This window comes from Prunus dulcis, chromosome 4, assembly GCF_902201215.1.
Source record: "Prunus dulcis chromosome 4, ALMONDv2, whole genome shotgun sequence".
Classification (NCBI taxonomy): Eukaryota; Viridiplantae; Streptophyta; class Magnoliopsida; order Rosales; family Rosaceae; genus Prunus; species Prunus dulcis.
Window position 1 is genome coordinate 4585012 of NC_047653.1, and position 23003 is coordinate 4608014.

At 36.8% G+C, this 23003-nt stretch overlaps 4 protein-coding genes across 5 annotated transcripts; 3 read left to right on the plus strand and 1 right to left on the minus strand.

The window, feature by feature from the left end:
* Window positions 1–1727: 1727 nt before the first annotated feature.
* On the plus strand, window positions 1728–4245 carry LOC117624955 (glucan endo-1,3-beta-glucosidase 13-like). Of its 2 annotated transcripts, none has more exons than XM_034356495.1 (4): window positions 1728–2114; window positions 2885–3223; window positions 3719–3749; window positions 3866–4245. In XM_034356495.1, the coding sequence occupies exons 1-4, from the start codon at window positions 2054–2056 to the stop codon at window positions 3897–3899; spliced, it is 465 nt and encodes a 154-aa protein (XP_034212386.1). In that variant the 5' UTR covers window positions 1728–2053; the 3' UTR covers window positions 3900–4245. The 2 variants fall into 2 exon arrangements, with proteins under 2 accessions (XP_034212386.1, XP_034212384.1); XM_034356493.1 differs by having other exon boundaries at window positions 1732–2114; window positions 3861–4245.
* A 1583-nt stretch (window positions 4246–5828) lies between these two features.
* LOC117625118 (photosystem I reaction center subunit psaK, chloroplastic) lies at window positions 5829–6611 on the plus strand. Its single transcript, XM_034356714.1, has 3 exons — window positions 5829–6080; window positions 6170–6250; window positions 6329–6611. Exons 1-3 carry the CDS (start codon window positions 5997–5999, stop codon window positions 6554–6556), a joined length of 393 nt encoding a protein of 130 aa, XP_034212605.1. The 5' UTR covers window positions 5829–5996; the 3' UTR covers window positions 6557–6611.
* A 1834-nt stretch (window positions 6612–8445) lies between these two features.
* Window positions 8446–18814, plus strand: LOC117624163 (DNA damage-binding protein 1). The gene is made up of 19 exons (XM_034355305.1): window positions 8446–8757; window positions 10059–10107; window positions 10745–10804; window positions 10889–10980; window positions 11237–11288; window positions 11448–11510; window positions 11642–11691; window positions 11857–11932; window positions 12401–12610; window positions 12703–12809; window positions 12967–13075; window positions 13818–14018; window positions 14154–14369; window positions 14809–14919; window positions 15448–15723; window positions 16050–16324; window positions 16979–17330; window positions 17436–17720; window positions 18015–18814. The coding sequence occupies exons 1-19, from the start codon at window positions 8654–8656 to the stop codon at window positions 18594–18596; spliced, it is 3270 nt and encodes a 1089-aa protein (XP_034211196.1). The 5' UTR covers window positions 8446–8653; the 3' UTR covers window positions 18597–18814.
* Window positions 18815–20577: 1763 nt separating this feature from the next.
* LOC117625799 (pentatricopeptide repeat-containing protein At4g21065-like) lies at window positions 20578–22570 on the minus strand. The gene has a single exon (XM_034357362.1). It carries the CDS (start codon window positions 22471–22473, stop codon window positions 20782–20784), a length of 1692 nt encoding a protein of 563 aa, XP_034213253.1. The 5' UTR covers window positions 22474–22570; the 3' UTR covers window positions 20578–20781.
* Window positions 22571–23003: the final 433 nt, after the last annotated feature.

The following is a 23003-nucleotide window of genomic DNA, read 5'->3' on the forward strand; positions in this document are numbered from 1 at the left end:
TACGTATTAATTTTTACGAGAGAGGGACGGTTATATGATGAGAGAGATAGATATATAGTTTAATTTTTAGAGAGGTTTTGCATTTACTAGCAAAAATCATTTGCAGAAACAAGATATTTCTGTGATCCCAAATCTGCAGGTCATTGTGTCTCCTTGCTAAAATTTAAGATATAGGATTGCATCTACTAGAAAGAATCATGCAGAAACAAGATTTTTCTGTGACTCCAGGTTATTGTGTCCCCTAGCTTTTATTTATTGGGTTTCCTTTTTCTTTTTCTTTTTTCCTCCCCTGAGAATTGTGAATGGTCCGCGTCTGATAACAATGGTTCCAAAACTCTGAAGGAGAGCCACTAAATCCATTTCAAACATCTTTTCAGCCAGTACATGATGAAACTTTGTAGTATATGTTGTTGGTTACCAACAAAAGGTAAAAACAGAATATTTCTAGCTCATAAGTCGATCTCGCATCTATAAACATCGAAATCTAAGTTGTAAATGACTTAGAAAAACGAGTTTCCTTGATATGCATCCTCACCCAGACCCAAAAAAAAAAAAAAATTAGGATCGTCACTTAAATTTTAATCCATAATTCCAAATTTAAAATGACTTTCGTACAAACATGATGTTACTGTGTAATGGTATTCCAACTCAATCACAGCAATGCATGGTTGACTTCGAATGCCACTATGATGGCATGTCGGACTCATTCCTGATGAATAATGTTGAATTCGTGTAGCTACATTATTGTTTGTGAATCCTGTATAATTTATGAAGGAGGAAGTCGGCACAATAGGCCAAGTTCAGAATAATTTGTACCCGTAAGGAGAAGGAGATTCACACAAATTGGATGCTTCACCATTTGCTGGATACCAACATGGACACATACCAAGGCCTACGGCCAGGGAAAAAAGTATTACATGCCTCGTCGTACATCAATCAAACAGCTATGCATAATTACATAGCAGAACAACTATTCTTTGACAGCAACATAAAAAAATGGGGTTAGGTGGTCCAACCCTTTATAATTTAGATGGTGCTACTCTGTAAATTCGCAGTAGGGACAATGAATTGCGTATGAAAAGCTCAAGTACAAGTTAATTAGTACATCAGCAAATCAACAAAAAATTGACTGATCATTGCATAAATGTACATTACTTATTTCACAAACTGATAAACCTGAGCTTGCCTCATTTTTTGAAGTTCCATATACCTGATCTCAAATTATAAGTTAGTTTCTCAGATAATTTGGGTCATTTGACAGGGCAAACCAAATGGGTGGGGCTTTTCAATGGACATACACGAAAATTACACCCAACTTCAACACCACCAGGCTTGACCCGACCCAGAATTGGGCCAAATGTAAAACAAAACACAATTCAGCCCAGAAATCAACATGGGTCCTGGTGGTTTTTAAAGTTGGTGGACCAAAACACCCCAACATAAGATGCAAATTGACGAGAAAATCCAGCTAGTGAAGAGGGGTTCAATATATCGCGATAAATTGAATGGGAATTGAGAAACACACCCCCAAAATCGCTTTATATGGCTGGACTGTACCCACCACCACCTTGTGAAAAAAGCTTTCATATTTTAAGTGCCTGGAAGCCTGAAGGTCTAAAAATGCAATGTACAAATCTAGTGCTGTGAGAGGCAAAAAAGCACACTGCCAAAGTAAGTGAGTACACATAATTAGCTGCTTCTCTGAAGCACTTGTCACACTCTTGAAAACTCAAAAAAAACAGAACAAAAAAAGTGAAAAAGAAGATAATTTCCCTCTCAAGGAACTTCAGATTCCTCATGAACACACTCTTGCATTTATACCACCCATTATTCTCATATGCATCTCCTCACTCTTAAGACACAGAAAGTGGGAGAGAGAGAGAGAGAGTAGTGGGTTTTCAGTTTTCTCTAGAGCTAGAGGGGTTTCTTTTTTTTTTTTTTTAATAAATCTTTTTTTGTTTTGTTTTAGTATAGCTTCTGAGGCTGAGGAGGGCTTTGAACATTGAGGCTTTTTGTTTTCCCCCCTCTTGGAGAAGCTTGAGGAATATCCACCATGAGAAAGAACATATGGGTTTTGGTTCTGCAGTGCTTGTTGCTCCTGGGATGCTATCTGGGTATGTTCTGTTTCCTTTGCTTCTTCTTGCTGTTCTGTTTTCTGGTTTTAAGTATTGTTTTTTCCTTCCAGTGTTTTCTTGTCTTGTTCAGAAGTTGGCAGGTTCTGGTCAGGTTTATATATTTGCATTATCTGTTTCCCATGAAATATATAGTTGTATATGAACATCTGAAGCTTGCAAAATAAAGAATGTTCTTTTTTTAAATCTTTATAAATTTTGGAGAGGAACATTCTGAGATTTGCATCAATAGTTTATGTATGTGATAGAGGGATAGCCATGAAAAGGGTTCTCTCTGAAGGGTAAAAAAAATGAAAAGGTCTCCTAGTTTCATGGTAGCTAAGTGCCTAAAATGGCAACATACATACTGATACAGGCAAGTCCAAGCCAACTTAGCCTTGAGATAGCATTTTGGTAGAGTTGTATTGATGGCAATTTTGACTTTTCATTTTCCCTTCACTGTGGGCCCATGTTGCCACATAAAGGCACATGGTTTCTTGGTATTATTCAGTTTTAGCTATTTTATTCCTTATGTTTTGTTGTGATTTGTAGAGATTTGTTCTGAAACTGAAAATGATAGATTGAAAACATATGCTTGAGCTAACTTCAGCAAGTATCTGTCATTTTATAAACTTGAAATGTCTGTGATATTCTATATCAGCGATAAGTATTGGTCTGATTAGATTTTGAAACAAGTTAATATTTGATCAATGAAACATCAATCCATACAGTACTGAATTGGTGTGTCTCGATCTTTTTCGATTCTTTACTAGTTTCGACAATGGAACTTGCGGTGGAAGAGAAGGCGGATGGAGCAATCCCAGTAACCACAATGTCACCACCAGAAGGGAACACAACATTCCTTGATGGCACAACATGGTGTGTGGCCCTTCCCGGGGTTTCCCAAGTTGATTTGCAGAATGCATTAGACTGGGCCTGTGGATTGGGAATGGCAAACTGCAAGGCAATCCAAGAAGGCGGAGCCTGTTATGAACCGGATACTCTCTTGTCTCATGCCTCCTTTGCTTTCAATGATTACTATCAACAGAATGGGAATTCTGATATAGCTTGCAACTTTGGAGGAACTGCTGCAGTCACCAAACATAACCCGAGTAAGTTGTACATCTCCACTTCTAAGATCTTTTCATGGATTAGAACAACTTAGATCAATTTGAAGTCATAGCTAACTGGATTTTCTCTTTCAGAGTAAGAAAAAGTACTGCATTCAAGTTTTAGTCCCATGGTACATTTGCTGCTGATTCTATAGCTGGAATTTTGAGTTTATGCACTAAATAATAAGCTTCGAATCGATCGAAGTTATTTTTCTTTGCACGTTTACGAAACATCTTGGTTTCAAAATTTAAGAATATGACATTATGTCACCGTTGGAGTTTGATCAATATTTGCTAATGTTGGCAATTTTACCAATTCTTTTGATTCCAAGTTATCTCCACACAGCAATAGGTAAACAATACTTTCCTAGAATGAGTTTGTTCTTATAATATCAAGAATTCTCGTTTCTTGGTTCTAAGAAAATTGGAGTTAGATACTAAAAGAACCATCCAGCCAAAATAAAGATACTGATCAGTTTCATTACCATTTTACAGGTTATGGAAAATGTGTCTTTGCTGCAGCTGGGTATGCTTGTTCTTTTAACACGGTTTAGTTTTTGTATCTGAAATACTAGTGTCAAATTTATTTATGCAATGGTCATCGAACCGATAACATAATTTTTTTCCTGTTTTTCAGATCAGTAGGCTCTGCAGCACCTCCATTGTACAAGCTTAATCCGAGCTCTGTTTGGTGGCAACTTGCTTGCCTTTTATTGCCTTTGTATCTAGGAAGCTGAAGTTGATGGGTTTGATTAAACTGCCCACAAAGTCAAATTCTACCTGCTTGCTTGTACAAAACTATTTTGTGCTGTGTAAAAAAGCAGGAGGAGATCAGAGCATGAATAGCATAGGATTTTGTAATTGTAATATGCTTATCCCTGCCTTTGTTTTTGGGTTAGGAATCTATAGCTAATCAAATCCCTCTGTTCACCTTATTTTCGGTTCCTTTCAAATTTTGTATCACCTATGCTTTGGTTCTATTTGTCTAGAAGTCATGTGCGTGCATCTTTCTTTGCCTCATAGCCTTCTTCTTGTAAAAGTTTGTTCATGGGGAAACATCAAATGAACTTCCAAATCTAGCAATTCCAAAAAATAATAATAATAAAATAAAATTTATTTACTTTACATCTTTGGTGGAATATGGTTCAATGTGGATTCATGTTCCTTTTTCTTGTCTTTGTTGTATTGAAGATTCATTTTGTATTAGGATACCACATTTATGTACCAACCCAATAATAGCCGTGAAACCCTTATAACAGACGACTCCGCTTATTTTAAAGAGGTTGTACATAATGTGGTATCTGTTATATAATAAAGCAGAGAAAGATCATCATTTACCAATAATGTGGTATTTGTTATCTCTCAATAGCTCAAGGCTCTCTAATTTCTTATTCATCTTTAGTGCAATACTATTTATAGGTGTAGGAAATACTATTTATAGGCATAGGAAATACATCATATGAACTTCCAAATATAGCAATTCATAAAAATAAAAAATAAAAATCTTTACCTGACATCATTGGTGGAATATGGTTCAATGTGGATTCATGTTCCTTTTTCTTTTCATTCATTTTGTACTAGCAAGACCACGTTTGTGTACCACCTCTATACTAGCTATGAAACCCTTATACCGGCCGGCTCCACTTATTTTAGAGAGGTTGTTCATAATGTAGTATTTTTTATATAATGAAGCTGAGAAAGATCATCATTTACTAATAATGTGGTATTTGTTATCTCTCAATTGCTCAAGGCTCTCTAATCTCTTATCCATCTTTAGTATAACTATCTATAGTCATAGAAAATACATCATCATTTACCACCCATTAGCGGTGGTTACAAGGCATAATTACAAATGATAGATAGGTATTATCGAGAGGAATTATGGAGGGCATTATGGTAGCTATTATGGAAGGCATTATGATGCACATCCATTTACAACAGCATAACCCCTAATATTACTTCCTTTACAAAAAGATAAAAAAATATATGCTCTCCCTCTCTTTATTTGGAGTAAATGTGAACCCAATTTGTTGTTGAAGTGACAAGATTAACCTTCAGTTTCTCAAGAGATATTGAGATATGATATGTTTGAGGAGAATGAGATTTTGGGGTTACCCCAACAGAGAGAAGCAATCAAATCAAATCCCAAGGGACATACATCTTGAGGTTGAATATTGAAAGGAGAAACTGGTTTAAATGTGGGGGCCCACCCACCCTGCATAGTATCTCTGTGGATTGTATCTTTTGTCCTTCCCTCATCAGGTCCTGGGAAACCAAATTGTCATAAACATAAAATAATACAGCTGAGGACAATTTTGCCCTTGGTCAGTGTTCAATGCTAGTTGGCCTCTTATGAGCTTTTTAGTGCAATTCTAGTCCATCAATAGATTGGATTGGATTTGAGTTTCCAACCCAATCCAGCCCAATGTGGCCCATTTTTTCATCTATTTATATCCAGTGAGTGTCCAAATTACATCATCATCATCATCAATCCAAAGACAAAATTCTCAAGCACACAAAACCTTATCCAATTGAGTAAATCCAATGGGACAAAGCCAAGTCAGCAACCAGGATCTTGGTGTATCCAGTTCTAACATTCTGAAGCCACAAGTTACTCATGTGGCTGTGGGTGCAGACTTTCTCACTCAACAGCTTATAATCATAGGCATTATGGCCTGCAAAAGTTCATAAAATTATAAAAAATAAGAGAGAGAGAGAGAGAGAGAGAGACATTGCAGCACCTCATCAGCTTCTCACACAAAAAATCTGGCAAATGGCAGCAGCAACTGTGACCACTTCTCTCCCCCAGTTCAATGGGCTAAAATCCAAAGTCTCATATGCAAATGTACAAAGCCTGGTAAGCACTTCTTTTTCTCCTCATCCATGTTTTCATACAATGCTGCTGCTGGGTGCACAAGTTAAACTGAAGTCTTCCTCATTGTTCAGGCAGCAGTTCAACCAATGAGGCGCAAGGGCCAGGGTGCTTTGGGAGCTCGCTGTGATTTCATTGGCTCACCCACCAATTTGGTTAGCAAATGTTTCACTAATTATTAATTTAACGGTATTAATAGGTGATTATATTAATTAATTGAACTAATTTGACAGATAATGGTGACTACTACAACCCTAATGCTATTTGCTGGGAGGTTTGGGTTGGCCCCATCTGCAAACAGGAAGGCAACAGCAGGGTTGAAGCTTGAGACCAGGGACTCTGGGCTGCAGACCGGTGACCCAGCTGGGTTCACTCTTGCTGATACCTTGGCTTGTGGCAGTGTGGGTCACATTATTGGGGTTGGGGTTGTTCTTGGCCTTAAGAATATTGGTTCCCTGTAATTAATTAAATCAAATTTCCAAGCATTTCAATTTTATGGTCTTCAATTTTCTTTAACTGATTTGTTCTATGTCCAAATCAAGCAAGAAGTTCGAATATCGTCTTTTCCGTTGATAAGAACATATTTAAAATAGGCATAATTTTATAGGAATTATGTGTTTAGATATGATCTTACTTTATCAACAATTATAATCATGCTAAAAAATAAATTTAACACGAACAAAAGCTGTATTAAAACTATTGGCTCATATCACCACAATTGACCATAAGCCTAAACAAAGCCCACAAACCCAACATAATCAAAACCCTAAAACAATTCATGAGCCTAAGCGAACTCTACCACCACCACCACCACCACCACCTGAAGAAATGACGTCGTAGTCACACCCACCACCACAACTGTAAAATATATGGGGAAAATATGATTTTCAGCGATTTACCTGCGCATAAGAGTAAACAAATAAATGAAAACAACAACCTTGTCAAAGAATAATTGGGTGATTTACAGAAACCTTTGTAAAAAAACGATGTAGAATCAAATTTAGAGAACATGAGCAGTGTTATGGAGCGGGTTTTGGGAAAAAGATTTGATTGAGAACATTGACTAAAAGGGGTGATGGGGAACTTCGATCCAAGCGTAGCTTAGAAGAAATCACTACAAGAGGCTTATTATTCAAAACGTCAGAGTCTACTTATTCACTAACCTAAAAGAAAAGGACGAGAAGAGAATAGGGGGAGGAGGGGCAGCGACGCTTCTTCCTCCTCCCCCCTCTATGGAGTTTTCCTTTAGGACTCACAAAGGGAGAGAACGACTAGAGTTTCTGTCTATTTCCTCTACTTTTACAATTTATTTTTGGTTTTGAGTGTCAATTTAATAGTACCAATTCAATTAAAAGGTTTTTTTAAAAAATATCAAAACTATGCCAAAATGATGAATTGTAATTGTATGAAATCTTGTGTTATGATAGCATAATTTACACTTGATTTGAGAATTTGAACTTAAAATTTCATTTATCATTGAGAAGATAAGTAGTACTAAACTAAGATATAGTTATCGTACGACATAGGTGTGTTACTTGTGTAATTGGAATGTGAAGTTGTTAAACTTTTTAATTATTAATGTTTTATTTTGTAACCTTAGTATACCATACCACAAAATATCCAATAATCAAAATATAACTTTTAAGAGTATGGTATAAATGTTGAATTGGTAAAAGAGTATGGCACGCTTTCTATTACATATATTTTTTAAGAATAACAAAATACAACTAAAAGGAGGATGTCATATTTTTTCGAACATGTCAAATTATAGTTTATGAGTTACCAAAAGGGAAAAATTACAAACCAAATACAAGAGCGAACATAATTATGTCATAAAAATGCTAAATTATCAACTATAATATTAGCTTATCGATAAATATAATATAGAGTGTAACTCGATAGTTGAGAAAGCAAATTCCAAATGGCATGAGAAAGCAAATGTTAAATGACAACTACCATTTTAACTCATCGATAACTCAATAGTTAAGAAAGCAAGTGTCTGATCATATTAATTTATCGATAAATATGATATACAGTTTAACTGGATAATTGAGAAAGCAAGTGCCAAATGACTATGATGTTGGAACCACCAACACCTACACTTGCTAATAGTCTACACACCATAATGAGTGAAAAAAAATAAAATAAACTAACCTAATGTGCGAGAGAATTTTGACTTATTTACAGCTTAATTTTAAATAACAAGCCCTAATTTTTGTTCAAAAAGGCTAGATGGTTAATGGGGTCAGTCTGTCTGTGGATCGCGCCAAAGTCCAACAAACCGACGGACGCGGATTAACGACGAGGACATAGGCGAAAACGACAGCGTTTCCCAGTATTTCTGAAGGCGTTTCACTTTTTGTATTTCTAAAAGCTTCCGGTGCGTGTCTTTACTAGAAGAGAGTGAGTGGGAAAGAATTAGCCGAATCCGCTCAAAACGAAGAGAGAGTAGAGAAGTTAGAGAGAGAGGCTGCTTCTAGGGCTCACTGGTTCGGCGCCATTTCTACACAAAGCAAGAGATTTGCAGCAAACAAATTGGGACGCAGAAGAAGAAGAAGATGAGTGTCTGGAACTATGTGGTCACGGCCCACAAGCCCACCAACGTCACCAACTCATGCGTTGGCAATTTCACCGGACCTCAGGAGCTCAATCTCATCATAGCGTAACCCTCAATATCCCTCTCTTTCTCTCTATCTGATTTGCTGTAGATTGTGTTTTCGTGCTAGGGTTTTGTTAATGCGTTACTTACATGGGGCTCTTCAATTTCTCATCCTCTTTCTCGCACATATCATTTGTGTGTGTACATAAACAGATAGATGTGTACCAGATTAATGTGGTTTTAGAAATTCGTGTGTGAAGCTACTTAAAGGAATGAAATTTTCGAAAGAAAAATTTCAGATGTCATGTCAGACTATTTTGTTTTCCTGCAGAGGTTTTTTTTCTTGAAATTTGTAGAAATTCGAAATTTTATGGAACAAGAATGAAATATTTTTGCATGTAGCTCTGCTTTGAATTCTTTTTCCTTGTATTGCCAAATGCTGTTCTGTATTTTTCCCCAGAAAATTGTACTCTTTCCTTCTTTTTCATTGTAAAAACACACTAAAGAGGCATTTGGTTCCCTTAAAAAAGGGGTTTGGGAGTTTAAAATCATTTCGTTTCTGTCTTTTGGTAAGTCCAAGCTTGGGAAAAAGTTTCCTACCTCATGGGAAAATGAAACCCTCTAGTCTATCCAACTTCGGTTTAATTTTCCTTTCCCATGGGAAATCGATGCAAGGATTAATTATGTTTTATGACCGATTAATTTTTTAGGGTGAACAAAAGTTTAGGGGGAGGGGAGGCTACCCCATCCCAGGGCCAGGGCATACCTAGGCCTCATTAAGGACTTACAGAGGGGATCTTAGCCCCTTTTTTGGTTTTTACAGATTACCCACCAAGAGAGATTGTAGGCACCGGGACTCGAACTTAGGCCTGGATAGCGAAGAGAACGATCCTTACCAATTCAACCAACCCTCGTTGGTGTTTTATGACCAATTCGTGTCCAGTAAAAATTAAACAAGTCAAGGAAAACATTAATCACGGTTTTCTAACTTAGGGGTATAATTGAAAACTAAACAAATTTTATTTTCCAATTCCTACCCAAACCAAACACAGGCAAGGAAATAAAATGATATTTCCTGGTTGCTGTCTCAGCATTACCAAACATGGAAAATAACTTCCATTTCCCATCCCCTTGGAACATACATGGAATCTGATTTCCCATGAATTTCTTTCCGCGAACCAAATGCAACCTAATAGGTGTGAAAGGAAGGAAACTAAGGTCTTCTAGTGTCTATAGCTTCAGCGCAACTCATCATTGTTCAGTGCGATACTTTTGTCTTGAGCAATCGTATTTTTTTCTGTAGCAAGGTTTCATGTGAAAAGTGTTTTCTAATTCATTAACGGCTTCATTTATCTTGTTTTCAGGAAATGTACACGTATTGAAATTCTTCTACTTACTCCTCTGGGCTTACAGGTACTCAGTGTATCTTATTGTAAAATAATATATATGATTTTTATTAGCTTACTTGCACGTGCACAAAATCTCTGGTTTCAAGACTTGTATCATCATTGTTTTAAATGTGAAGTGTCCAACGACATTCTTTGGAAAATTATGGCTTTTTGGTATTCCTTTACCTTTTTGTTGGCAGTTGATGATGTTAATATTTTATATAATATTTGGTCCAGGGATGTATGTTTTAATGGGAAAGGGGTAGTTACAATCTAAAGCTTCAGCATTTTGTGTGAAGTGTCAACATCCAAGAAACAAGTTTTCAAACTTTCATCTTGGACATAGTGACATGAGACTTTGCATTGAGCATAAGTTGTCCCCTATAAGAACTATCATCTACTCATTTCACTGAAAACTTAGTCCTATAAAATGATAGTATAGAACTTGTGCAATAAGTTTTTTACTTGAACGTAAAGAAGAGTATGATTTACTTCATGAAGAAATTTATCCTGGCATTTGAATTACATTTGTAATGCAAAAGTGAATAAACTGTTATTGTCCAATCTTGAAATTACTGTTTGAACTTTCTTGACGTTTGTTTGTAAGAAAATATCAAACTTTATAGCTTTATATGCGTTAAGCAGAATTTTTTTCTATACAGCCTATCTTGGATGTGCCAATATACGGAAGGATAGCGACACTCCAACTTTTTCGACCTCATGTGAGTATTGTTTTTCATATTTTCGTCTACGTTGCTATTATTTTTACTTCTTGGTTTGAATAGAAATATATTTCTATTCAACAGGGTGAAGCACAAGATTTTCTATTTATTGCCACAGAAAGATACAAATTTTGTGTTCTTCAATGGGATGCCGAAACATCTGAGCTCATTACAAGGTTAGTTATGGAAAGAAAGTGAAATTAGTTCTTTTTATGTAAATTTATTCACAAAAGTGAGTAGAAGATGCACGTAATCCAGTCTTTTAGAAACATTATGATGCTTTTTTTGGTGATTAATTTATTTAATTGTGTTTTAGTAACTCTTCAGCCAGTAGCTTTTCTAGTACTCATTTTATATGGACTGTAGATGACTGTAATTTAGTAATGTTTTTGTTTAATCACATTTTGACAAACACATGCCCTTGTCATGTAGGGCAATGGGAGATGTCTCGGATCGCATAGGTCGTCCTACAGACAATGGTCAAGTAGGTTAAATAATTCTATGACACTCAGTTCTTGTAGTTTTTGCATGTTTAAACATTTAACTCTTTTTAAAGTTGACAACTAAACCATGTTTCAGTTTCAACCGGGAAACTCGCAAATGTTACTAATTTATAATTTCTTTACCTGCTATTTTTTTTCAGATTGGTATAATTGATCCAGATTGCAGATTAATTGGACTCCATTTGTATGATGGATTGTTTAAGGTATGTGGTTTTGAATATTTTGATATGTCTAATCCAATATTCTTACTAGGAAGAAAAGGTCTTATAAAGTTCTTCATTTTGCTATCACATTTATAGTTTAGAAATGACATAATACGCTGTTGTCTTTTCAGGTTATTCCTTTTGATAATAAAGGGCAGCTCAAGGAGGCATTTAACATTAGGTAATTTTTTTTCTTCGTTCTTTTGTTGATTAGTCTTCCTGTGAAGAACTGTCCTTGAATTGTCCATGTCTGTTAGCTGCAATGTTATATTCTTCACTCCCTCCTCTTTGTGTGAATTAAAATTTCTTTTCACTGTAACTACATATTTGGATGGTAACTTTTCAGGCTTGAGGAACTTCAAGTTTTGGATATCCAGTTTCTCTATGGTTGTTCAAAACCAACCATTGTAGTTCTGTATCAGGTCCCAACCATTCCCTTCTTTACGGATATAAAGTTTATGTTGGGGCTATGGCTTTCCTTTTTCTATCTACTTATCACAGAAAGTGTCTTAATATCATTATTTTCAAATATCTTTAAGTTTATTGTATATTGCTCTGTTTGTTATGTTCCCTGCATTGGCTTGAAGACTATTCGTGCAAATCCTTTGGCACAATGATGGTTTGCATAGCAAACCTATCTCAAATAAATACTCCCAAGTTACTCTAGTCTGTGTAAATCTGCTCCATTTTTAAGTTAGCAAAACATTGGATTGCAGAGTTTCCACTGCATGTCCCATGGTCTCATTAAGGTTGTTGGTTTATTTCTAAAGATTTACAAAGAGTTTTTTGGGAGTATTTGCAATCCATGCACAACTTTTCTTATGTAAAATGGTGTCGGAGTGTTTGGGGCAAAGTTTTCAATGGCCTTTACTATGGTTGAATAATTGCAGGATAACAAAGATGCTCGCCATGTCAAAACATATGAAGTTGCACTGAAGGATAAAGATTTTGTTGAGGGTCCTTGGGCACAGAACAACCTTGACAATGGGGCTGATTTGTTGATACCAGTTCCTCCACCACTTTGCGGTGTTCTGATTATTGGAGAAGAAACAATTGTTTATTGCAGTGCCAATGCATTTAAAGCAATCCCAATAAGACCTGTAGGTTATAGATATTATTTGAGTTTTGTTTAAGCATGTTGAATTGGTTATAGATGTACCGTGTTGAGTTTTTCCTTTTCATTTCATTATAGTCCATCACGAGAGCCTATGGGAGAGTAGATGCAGATGGTTCTAGGTATTTGCTTGGTGATCATGCCGGGCTTCTTCACCTACTTGTTATAACCCATGAGAAAGAAAAGTGAGTTCTAATACCTTCTTCAAAACATTCAATTGTTACTGATTGAAAGATTACGGGGTTACATTTTTAACACAACGCTTAGTTTAAGGTTTTGGACCTTGTTTGTTGCCATGATTTCCTCAAGGTTCCATCTACTTTTTTTATATTTTGGTTGTAGGGTGACTGGACTCAAAATTGAGCTCTTGGGAGAGACTTCCATTGCATCTACTATTTCATACCTTGATAATGCATTTGTCTATATCGGATCAAGCTATGGGGATTCACAGGTTTTGTACTCTGAACTATTCCATGTTACTTGTTCTTGTATTAGCATTAAAAATTTGTTCATGACAGAATAAGAGTCATTAGTAAGTAATTAATTAAAGGGGCAGTGCACATAGTATATAAAGATAGATTTGACTGAAAGTAGTGGTTTATTAAAGTGTTTGTTGTTTTCCTTGAATATCAGTCTTCCCAGTTTTCCCCTTAAAAAAACTAGACTGAAAGGAACTTGAATCTTAGACATACATAATGTGTAAGATAGAGACTTACCATTTTTATGTATATTAAAACAAAAGAGGACTAACCTCTTTTGATTAGTTGAACTTAGAGAGGAAGGTATTTTACAGATTGCAAACAGGAGGGAGTAGGGAATAGGTTGAGGTTGTTGAATAGGGAACTGTACTGGATACTCCTCCTTTTCCTCAGCTCGACCAAAAAAAGATTTTAAATTTGGTGATACTTTTTATTTTTCTTCCCCACCCCAAAATGCCTGAGTTTTAACTTTCTTATCCTTTTACTAGTAGGGAAACAGAGTCTGGATGTGTTTCTGACTTGGTGGGTCCATTCATGTGTACCTCTTATGTTTCATTTCATGAAGTTTTAAACGAAATAAACTTGTGCGATTATTTTGATCTAAATCATATTTGATGCCTCCTTTCCTTTTCAAAAAATAAAAATAAAAATTTGATGCCTCCTTCAATGATTTGGATTATGATATATTTACACTCCAAAACGTTGTAATCGCAGCTTGTAAAGCTAAATCTACAGCCGGATGCAAAAGGTTCATATGTCGAAGTTTTAGAACGGTATGTCAATTTGGGGCCGATAGTTGACTTTTGTGTGGTTGATCTTGAGAGGCAAGGCCAAGGTCAGGTCGTAACTTGTTCTGGAGCTTACAAGGATGGTTCTCTTCGCGTAGTTCGAAATGGAATTGGAATCAATGAACAGGTTTGACTCATTTAAATATACTGGTACCCAAAATTTCATTGTGTGCATTTGCGTGTGGTTCTTGGTACTGATATGTGTCACTTCTTTATTGTATGACTGATATGTGTCACTTCTTTATTGTATGACTTTGAACAGGCATCAGTTGAGCTTCAAGGTATTAAGGGAATGTGGTCATTAAGATCCTCCACTGATGATCCTCATGACACCTTCCTGGTTGTAAGCTTTATCAGTGAGACACGAATTTTGGCAATGAATCTTGAGGATGAGTTGGAAGAAACTGAGATAGAAGGCTTCTGTTCTCAAGTGCAGACTTTATTTTGCCATGATGCTGTCTTCAATCAACTTGTGCAGGTAGGTTATTTAAGTCTTCTATCATTACGTTGTTTGTTCTATATTTTAATGCACATTGAACCTTTCTGTGTATTTAATATGCTCTATGTTTTAATCATCTACCACTACTACACCCCCTAGTTTCTCCTATACTATACTTGCACTACAGGTTTTAAATTTTTTAATATGCTCCTCGTGTACATGTTCCTAATAAATCACATCATACCTGATGAAGTAGGGAATATCTACGTGGTCTATCTCACTAGATGGTGTTGATGATATTGTCAGTGACCACATTTCTCACTTTTAAAAAAATGTAATGTTAACATTTGCAGGTTTATATTTTTCTTTAATGAAATGTTCTATTATGTAGATAGTCTGGACTCTAAAGGTGATTAATTTATTGATGATAGAAAAGTATTGTACCTAGTGCATGCTGGCTGATGAATTAACATCACAGGTCACTTCGAGCTCTGTAAGACTAGTCAGTTCTACATCTAGGGAGCTGAAGAACGAGTGGTTTGCTCCAGCAGGCTATTCGATCAATGTTGCCACTGCCAATGCCACCCAGGTTTTGTTTCTGCTTGTTATAACTTATAAGTTTGTGAGTAAGCTAATAAAATTTGTGTTTCTTATTAAAAATCAATTCTGCAAGTAACAACCACTGGCAATTTGGCAGTTTTAGTTGCTTCAATAAAGTCAGATATATATATTTTGGGAAATTCTTGAGTAAAACCTATGAAGAATTAGGAAACATGTACCTTAAATTTTCTAGACGTAATTATACTATCATATTGTAGAATAGGTGTTTTTTCATAAGGGGCTTCTATCCACACGAAAAACCAACCTTTACTCAACACACCCTAGCATATTCCCAAAATATCTTAAAACTTGACAATTCTTTTGATAGATTCTTGTGTGTAGATAAAATCCCTTTAATAATTAGTACATTGTTAATAATCTAGTATCAGCATTGCAAATGAGTAGAGGATATCCTAACATGGTATTTGTTCTGTTTGGGACACGTCTGCACAAACATTTGGTTGGGCCTGTTGTTGATGCGCTAACTGGTTGTTGCTGTAATCTATTTCTGTGACAGGTTTTATTGGCAACCGGAGGAAAGCATTTAGTTTATTTAGAAATTGGTGATGGGGTATTGACACAGAAAACCCATGCACAGTTGGACTTTGAGATCTCATGCCTTGACATAAACCCCATAGGTGAAAATCCCAATTATAGCCAGCTAGCAGCCGTTGGAATGTGGACAGATATAAGTGTCCAGATATATTCACTTCCTGACCTGAGCCGCATCACCAAGGAACATTTGGGAGGAGAGATCATACCTCGTTCTGTTCTTCTTTGTGCCTTTGAAGGGGTATGCCTGTGCTTGAGCCTACTTCACTAAGTCTTTTCTCACTTTTACTCATTATTGTTGTTCACAAATATAATGTCTTTTTTGGGAATACTATTGGGGAGTGGCTCTTCTAATAGCATGCTTAACTGGTTAGGATTTCCATTATTACCATTTTGGAATCCATCTAAAGAGTCGGGGCATATAATCATGTTGACTTCTGTAGCATAGATGATGGATTTGTAATTTTCACATGAATTGCTTTCTTCGGTTCCTTAGCAGAGTTTTTATGCTGTGATTTTTCGGTTTTTGACTAAAGTTTTGTGTTACAATTTTTTTTTCTCACTCAGATATCCTATCTGTTATGTGCCCTTGGAGATGGGCACCTCTTAAATTTTATATTGAACACAAGTACTGGTGAGTTAACAGACAGGAAAAAAGTCTCTCTTGGGACTCAACCCATTACACTCCGTACTTTCTCATCCAAGAGTACTACGCATGTATTTGCTGCGTCGGATAGGCCAACTGTCATTTACAGTAGCAACAAGAAGCTGCTTTACAGCAACGTAAATTTGAAAGAAGTCAGCCATATGTGCCCATTCAACTCTGCTGCATTTCCAGACAGGTACTTCTCTCTTTATCCTTCACTGTTTAAATTGTTTGTAGGATCTAGGTTTAATGTATATCAAATTGTGTAATCTTTTTTCCTATTTTCAATTTGTGATACACTATAACTTTGTTACGCAGTAACTTTCCACATACAACAAATTATATATCAGGCTTTTTCAAAATGGTTGGCAGTAGTTAATAAAGTGATGAGTCAGAATACCAGATTAGGATGCTTGATTATTAGTAGTTACCATTGGTTGGCGTGATTTATTATTACTTTTAAAAACTGACCAAATGTTATATATGTAATTGTGCATGTTTTAAATCTTTTTAAAATGATATCATGTGGTGATATCTTAAAATATTAGGCCTGGCACCCTATAGGGTGCAGTTTACTGCAAAAATTGATAAGTGCTTCCACACTGAATCTTCCCATTTTCTATCCATTAGCTGGTGCAAATGCAGGATGGATTAGGTACTGGGTTATTATGACTAGTTAGTATTTTATTAAGAGAATAAATAGTTTAGGTGCAATGTAGATACAACCATAAGCTGGTTGAGGAATGGCATGTTTCCAGTTCTGTTACTTCATGGATTGATGGGGTAACTCTTTCCCCAGCCCCTTTCAGACAGAGAATTAACTGATTTTCCTTTTTTCTTATGACAACAGCCTTGCGATTGCTAAAGAAGGTGAACTAACTATTGGCACAATTGATGACATCCAGAAGCTTCATATCCGCTCTATTCCCTTAGGGGAGCATGCACGCCGTATCTGCCATCAGGAGCAGTCCAGGACCTTTGCCATATCTAGCGTGAAATATAACCAGTCTAGTGCAGAAGATTCAGAAACACACTTCATCCGCTTGTTAGATGACCAGAGTTTTGACCTCATAACATATTATCAACTCGATGCTTTTGAATATGGCTGCTCCATACTTAGCTGTTCCTTCTCAGATGACAGTAATGTATATTACTGTGTCGGGACGGCATATGTTCTCCCAGAAGAAAATGAGCCAACCAAAGTAAGATGGCATTTAAGTTTACTGGTTTAAGTGCAGAAATCTCACTTGAACTGGTAACTGACTGATTTTTCATTCTCCCTTGCTAACTGCATTGTTTAATTGTAGGGTCGCATTCTAGTTTTCACGGTTGAAGATGGGAAGCTGCAACTCGTCGCTGAGAAGGAAACCAAGGGTGCTGTTTACTCTTTGAATGCATTCAATGGCAAGTTACTTGCTGCTATCAATCAAAAGATACAGATATACAAGTGGACTCTGCGGGATGATGGTACTCGCGAGTTGCAATCGGAATGCGGACATCACGGCCACATACTAGCGCTTTATGTCCAGACTCGTGGAGATTTCATTGTTGTTGGGGATTTGATGAAGTCAATTTCTCTGTTAATCTACAAGGTAATAAACTAATATTCAGCCTTCCACATACCATGAACTAGTACTGACTCAAAGTGGTAGCAGTAGTAGATTTGTTTAGTTCCAGATGAATTTCATAAAGGTTCAACCTTACATTACCTGATGACAGCGAAATTGAATTGTGCTGTTGGGATATTTAGTGGGAGGTCATATGTTTTGTGGGTAGATTAATGAATGCCTCATGAAAAGAATTCGTTTTGTGTCTGCTAGTTCATTATGAGACATGTTTAAGGACTATTCTCTTGCTGAACTGAAAATATTTGTTCTTGTATTCAGCACGAGGAAAGTTCCATTGAGGAGCGAGCACGTGACTATAATGCAAATTGGATGTCAGCTGTAGAGATCCTTGATGATGATGTTTACCTTGGAGCTGAAAACTTCTTCAACCTCTTCAGTGTTCGGAAAAATAGTGAAGGTGCAACTGATGAGGAACGTGGCCGTCTTGAGGTTGTTGGTGAGTATCACCTAGGTGAATTTGTCAATAGGTTTCGGCATGGCTCTCTTGTCATGCGCTTGCCAGACTCGGATGTGGGCCAGATCCCAACTGTCATTTTCGGCACTGTCAACGGTGTAATTGGAGTCATTGCCTCACTTCCCCAAGAGCAGTATGTGTTTTTGGAGAAGCTCCAGTCAAACTTGAGAAAGGTAATAAAGGGTGTTGGAGGGTTAAGCCATGAGCAGTGGAGGTCATTCAACAATGAGAAGAAAACTGTAGATGCCAAAAATTTCTTGGACGGCGATCTAATCGAATCGTTCCTTGATCTGAGCCGTAGCAAGATGGATGAAATTTCAAAACAAATGCGCGTTTCAGTGGAGGAGCTCTGCAAAAGAGTAGAAGAATTGACAAGGCTGCATTGAGTCAGTTGATGTTTTTATTTGTTAATTCTTTTTTCTTTCCCCATTGTTACATAACGCCGGACGATGGGGCCTGTTTCTTTTATTTTGGATAGCATGAGTGGTATATATTGGCACTGTATCTCCGATGTGTTGTGTAAAATACTTGGCAGTGAACTTCGGTGATGCTTCCTTTTGAGTTAAATGGGAAATTATAACAAGAAAACCTTATATTACTTTTCTTCGTTACTATTTTATTTGATTGTAAAGGGCTTGCTATCCACTTACATCTGTTCAATGCAGCACATAATGAAGAAGCATGGGTTGTGCCATGCTCAGTGAAAAGCTGCGCATCTTGGCGCACTGAAATGTGTAGTTCTTTTCACCCATAAAAACATAAGCTTGGAGTTCAAAATTATGGCTGATTAGTTCAAGGCCTTTGATAATATTTACTTTAGAAAGTGTCAAGTCTTTTTTACAGGTCTTTCGTTACGTGTGATCATATTCTAAAATATCGATAATATCGACGAAATATCGAGGATATTATCGTTTTTTTGAATCACGGATATTTCGAAACGTATCCATGCACATATCGTATAAATATCGAGAATATCAACGATAATATCGGAAAATATTGACATCGATAATTTTGCTCACATTTCAACAATATTTTGTTACAATATCGCTATAATATCACTAAAATATCGATGTAATGAGAAAAAAAAAAAAAAAAAGGGAAAAAACACAAAGGGGATTCAAGGTGTTTTCTCTTGTAAAATTAGTCATCTTTAGTTTGCTTTGTATTGTGGCGTCTAAGTGGTAAGTTCTTTTTTCTTTTGAATATTGAGACATGGACAGGCAATGAATGACGGACCTTACATTTCTTACTTTGACAAAGTTCACACATGTATATCATTTTTTTTTTTTTTTGGGACGTATAAAAATGAGACTCTTGAAACCAATTTCTTCTTAATTTGTATAAAAATGGGGGCCATTCTGCATTGATTCATTATCTATAACTTCGGACTCTGTAACAGAGTCCGAAGTAGTAACTATGATTATACTCATAACCAACCATTTCCCTACCCTTCATATCCCATTCCTTTTGGGAAGGAATTGAGCAACTCATGGAAAGAATCCGAGACTCAATTTTCAAATGATTTTGCTCATGGACAACATCAACCAATCTCGGATCCATATGGGTGACATGTTAACAATTACATGCAAAACTATTTTGGGGATTAATCATTTGATGACTACTCTTCACAATACACTTACTCTACACATAGAGATGATGAAGATAGTGTAAAATTTGAACATCATAGGAACTCTATGTGATACTAAGTATCATTTGATGACTACTCTTCACAATACACTTACTATACACATAGAGATGATGAAGATAATGTAAAATTTGAACCTCATAGGAACTCTATGTGATACTAAGTCACTTATGTATCTTACCATGCAATGTATAAAATGTAAAATATTGTAGTAAATCATTATATATAAATGATTGTGGTGTGTTTAATCTTCTTTCATTAATTACTACATATTTTCTACACTCACAGTGTTTGTCATCTCGCTATATAATCAACTTAAATTAGATAAATTCATCATGCAATGCATTTCCTTCCAATTTTTTTGTGATAAACTAATAGATAATTAACTAAATAAGCATCCTCCAAAGTTTCAATAAAAATTTCCAAGTTTTTCTTACAATTTCCATGGTTTTTATTCAATTTTTATCGATATTGATAATATTCTGATATTTCCATCGAAATTTATGTGTTTTTGGACTACCGATATCACCGATATTTTAGACCTTGTGTGTGATATTTTCGGATTTTTTTTATATAAATTTAAAGTTCACAGCATCCCTTTGTTCATTATGATTCTGATTCAATTCTTTCATCAACATCATTTGTCATACAGTGAAAATATGTAACTTGCTCATGAAACTTCTCCTCCCTCCCAAAAACTGCATCTGCTGAGACCCATTAAGACGATGGGGCCTGATATTTCCATGAAAACAGCTTGACTAAAAGACCATGGAGCTTTACTAGAGCTTCCAATTGCGTAGGAATCAAATATTGTAATCTCAATACAGAATGCAGTGCTTGCTTGAAGTAATAATGTGTTCACAGAGAAAAAAAGAGGGTAAGCAAAATTTATGAGCAATCTGATAGATGATATTACAGGCCATCTATCACCAATAATCCTGACAAGAACATGATCCCTTGATAAAATGATGGAATCGGTTTCGATCTCGAACGATAATTTCTCTACCGAATTTTTCTGAAACATGCTTCATGAACGAATGACAATCACGACATATTCGGAGGTTTTTCATGATCCGAATCGTCCTACTATCCTTGACACTCAGAAGGGCAAAAGCCACAGCCAATTTCTCACTATGATAACCAAGACATTGCTCCTTCTCCTCCTCTTCAATGTCATGCAACACATTTGATGTATGAGGAGTATAACCTGTGTCTCTTATACTTTCAATTATTCTCTCCAAGAATTCTCTAATATCCTCAAATTGGGGATGAGAGTTAGCCCCTGATACAAACTCATGAATGGCATGATCTACACTGATTAAACTATATCCAGGGTTCTTGTTAATTCTCTTTGCCCTCATTGAAGTCCTAACCTTTTCCTTTTCAACCCATCTCCCGGCTCCCCCATAAGCATTAGATAAAAGCACATAATCTCCATCATGGTAAGGATCTAGCTCCTGGACCCTCTCCTTCACTTTCTCGGCCAATGCAAGATGGTTATGATTTACACATGCTCCAAGCAAAGTCCTCCAAACTACTGGATTCGGCCTTACCAGCATTTTCTCCACGAACTCGTAAGCTTCGTGAAGCAAGCCAGCCCGGCCAAGCAGGTCGACCATGCAACCATAATGCTCAAGCGTTGGCTTCAGGCCGTACTCATCTTCAATGCTTTTGAAAACCCTCCAACCATCATCAACAAGGCCTCCATGACTGCATGCCACTAAAACCCCAGTTATAGCAATGTGATCTGGCTGCAAGCCAGATTCTTTCATCTCATAAAAGACCCTCAGAGCTTCTCTGCTGCGGCCATGCACTGCAAGGCCACTAATCAATGCTGTCCATGTGCGCACATTCCTCAGTGGCATTTCATCAAACACTCTGATAGATTTATCAATGGAGCCACATCTCGAAAACATGTCGATCAAAGCAGTTCCCAATGAAACAGTAAGTTCTAGCCCATTTCTGTGAATAAATTGATGAACCCACTCCCCCAATTCAATTTCCCCCAATATCGAAACAGGGGAAATTACACTGAGCATAGTAACCTCATCTGGCATCACATTCTCTGCAAGCTGCATTTGCTGAAACAAGGCAAGAGCTTCGTATGCAAACCCATTGTTGGCAAAACAAGCAATCATGGAAGACCAAGAAACCAAGTCTCTCTCACGCATTTCATGGAACACGTTCAGTGCAGGCTCAACCGACCCACAACCCCCATAAAAACTAAGCAATGCGTTCTGAACATAAATGTCTGAATCAAACCCAAGCTTGAGAATAAGTGCATGCAGGTCCTGACCCAGTTGGAGGCGAGCGCAGGCCTTGAGAAGAAATGGGAAGGTGAAGTTATCAGGGGGGACGCCATGCCTACGCATTTGGGTGAAGAATGAGAGCGCATGGGAGCAAGAGGAATGGGATGTTGCGTGGGCTCTGATGATGGTGTTGTAAGCGAAGGTGTCTGGAGAGGGAAAGTGGGCAAAGAGAGAGCGGGCGTAGGGTAAGCTTTCGTGGGATAGTGTTGCAGAGCACCATAGAAGGAGGCGTCGGAGAGAGAGAGGTTGGTTGTGGGTGCCAATTTTGATGAACCAGGCGTGGACCTTGTACACATTGTTCATGGACATTATTGTTTCTCATTGCACTCTGTTTCATTGCCCTGCAGTCCAAATTTCATTGGGAAAATTAGAAAGAGAAAAATAAATTACACAGGCTTTAATTCAATAGAAGAATGAAGAGAGGGAGGGAAACCGAACGAGGAAGAAAGGGTTTAAGGCTGGGTTCATGGATTTGGGTGGGGTGAGAAAAGGTTGGGGTGGGCTTTTGATATGGGCTACTGGGCTAGAGCTTAACTTAGCCCATTAGTTCAAACAAACCACCATCACCTCCATAAACTCTTCGTTTTTTTTTTCTATGCCGAAGTTAAGAAGAGGGAGGGGGAAACTCACATACACGGGTTCCATGGAGACTTGAACTCATGACCACTTAAGAGCACATCAAAGACCTGATCTAATCCAACTAACACTTCATTGGTAAATTGTTCGTTAAAATATGAATAATGAGCTGCATGTACCACATCACTAATAAAATTGTTGATTGAGTTGTCTCCAAATATATGTGAGAATGTGAGAACTTGTAAGTTTTTATTGGTAGAGCA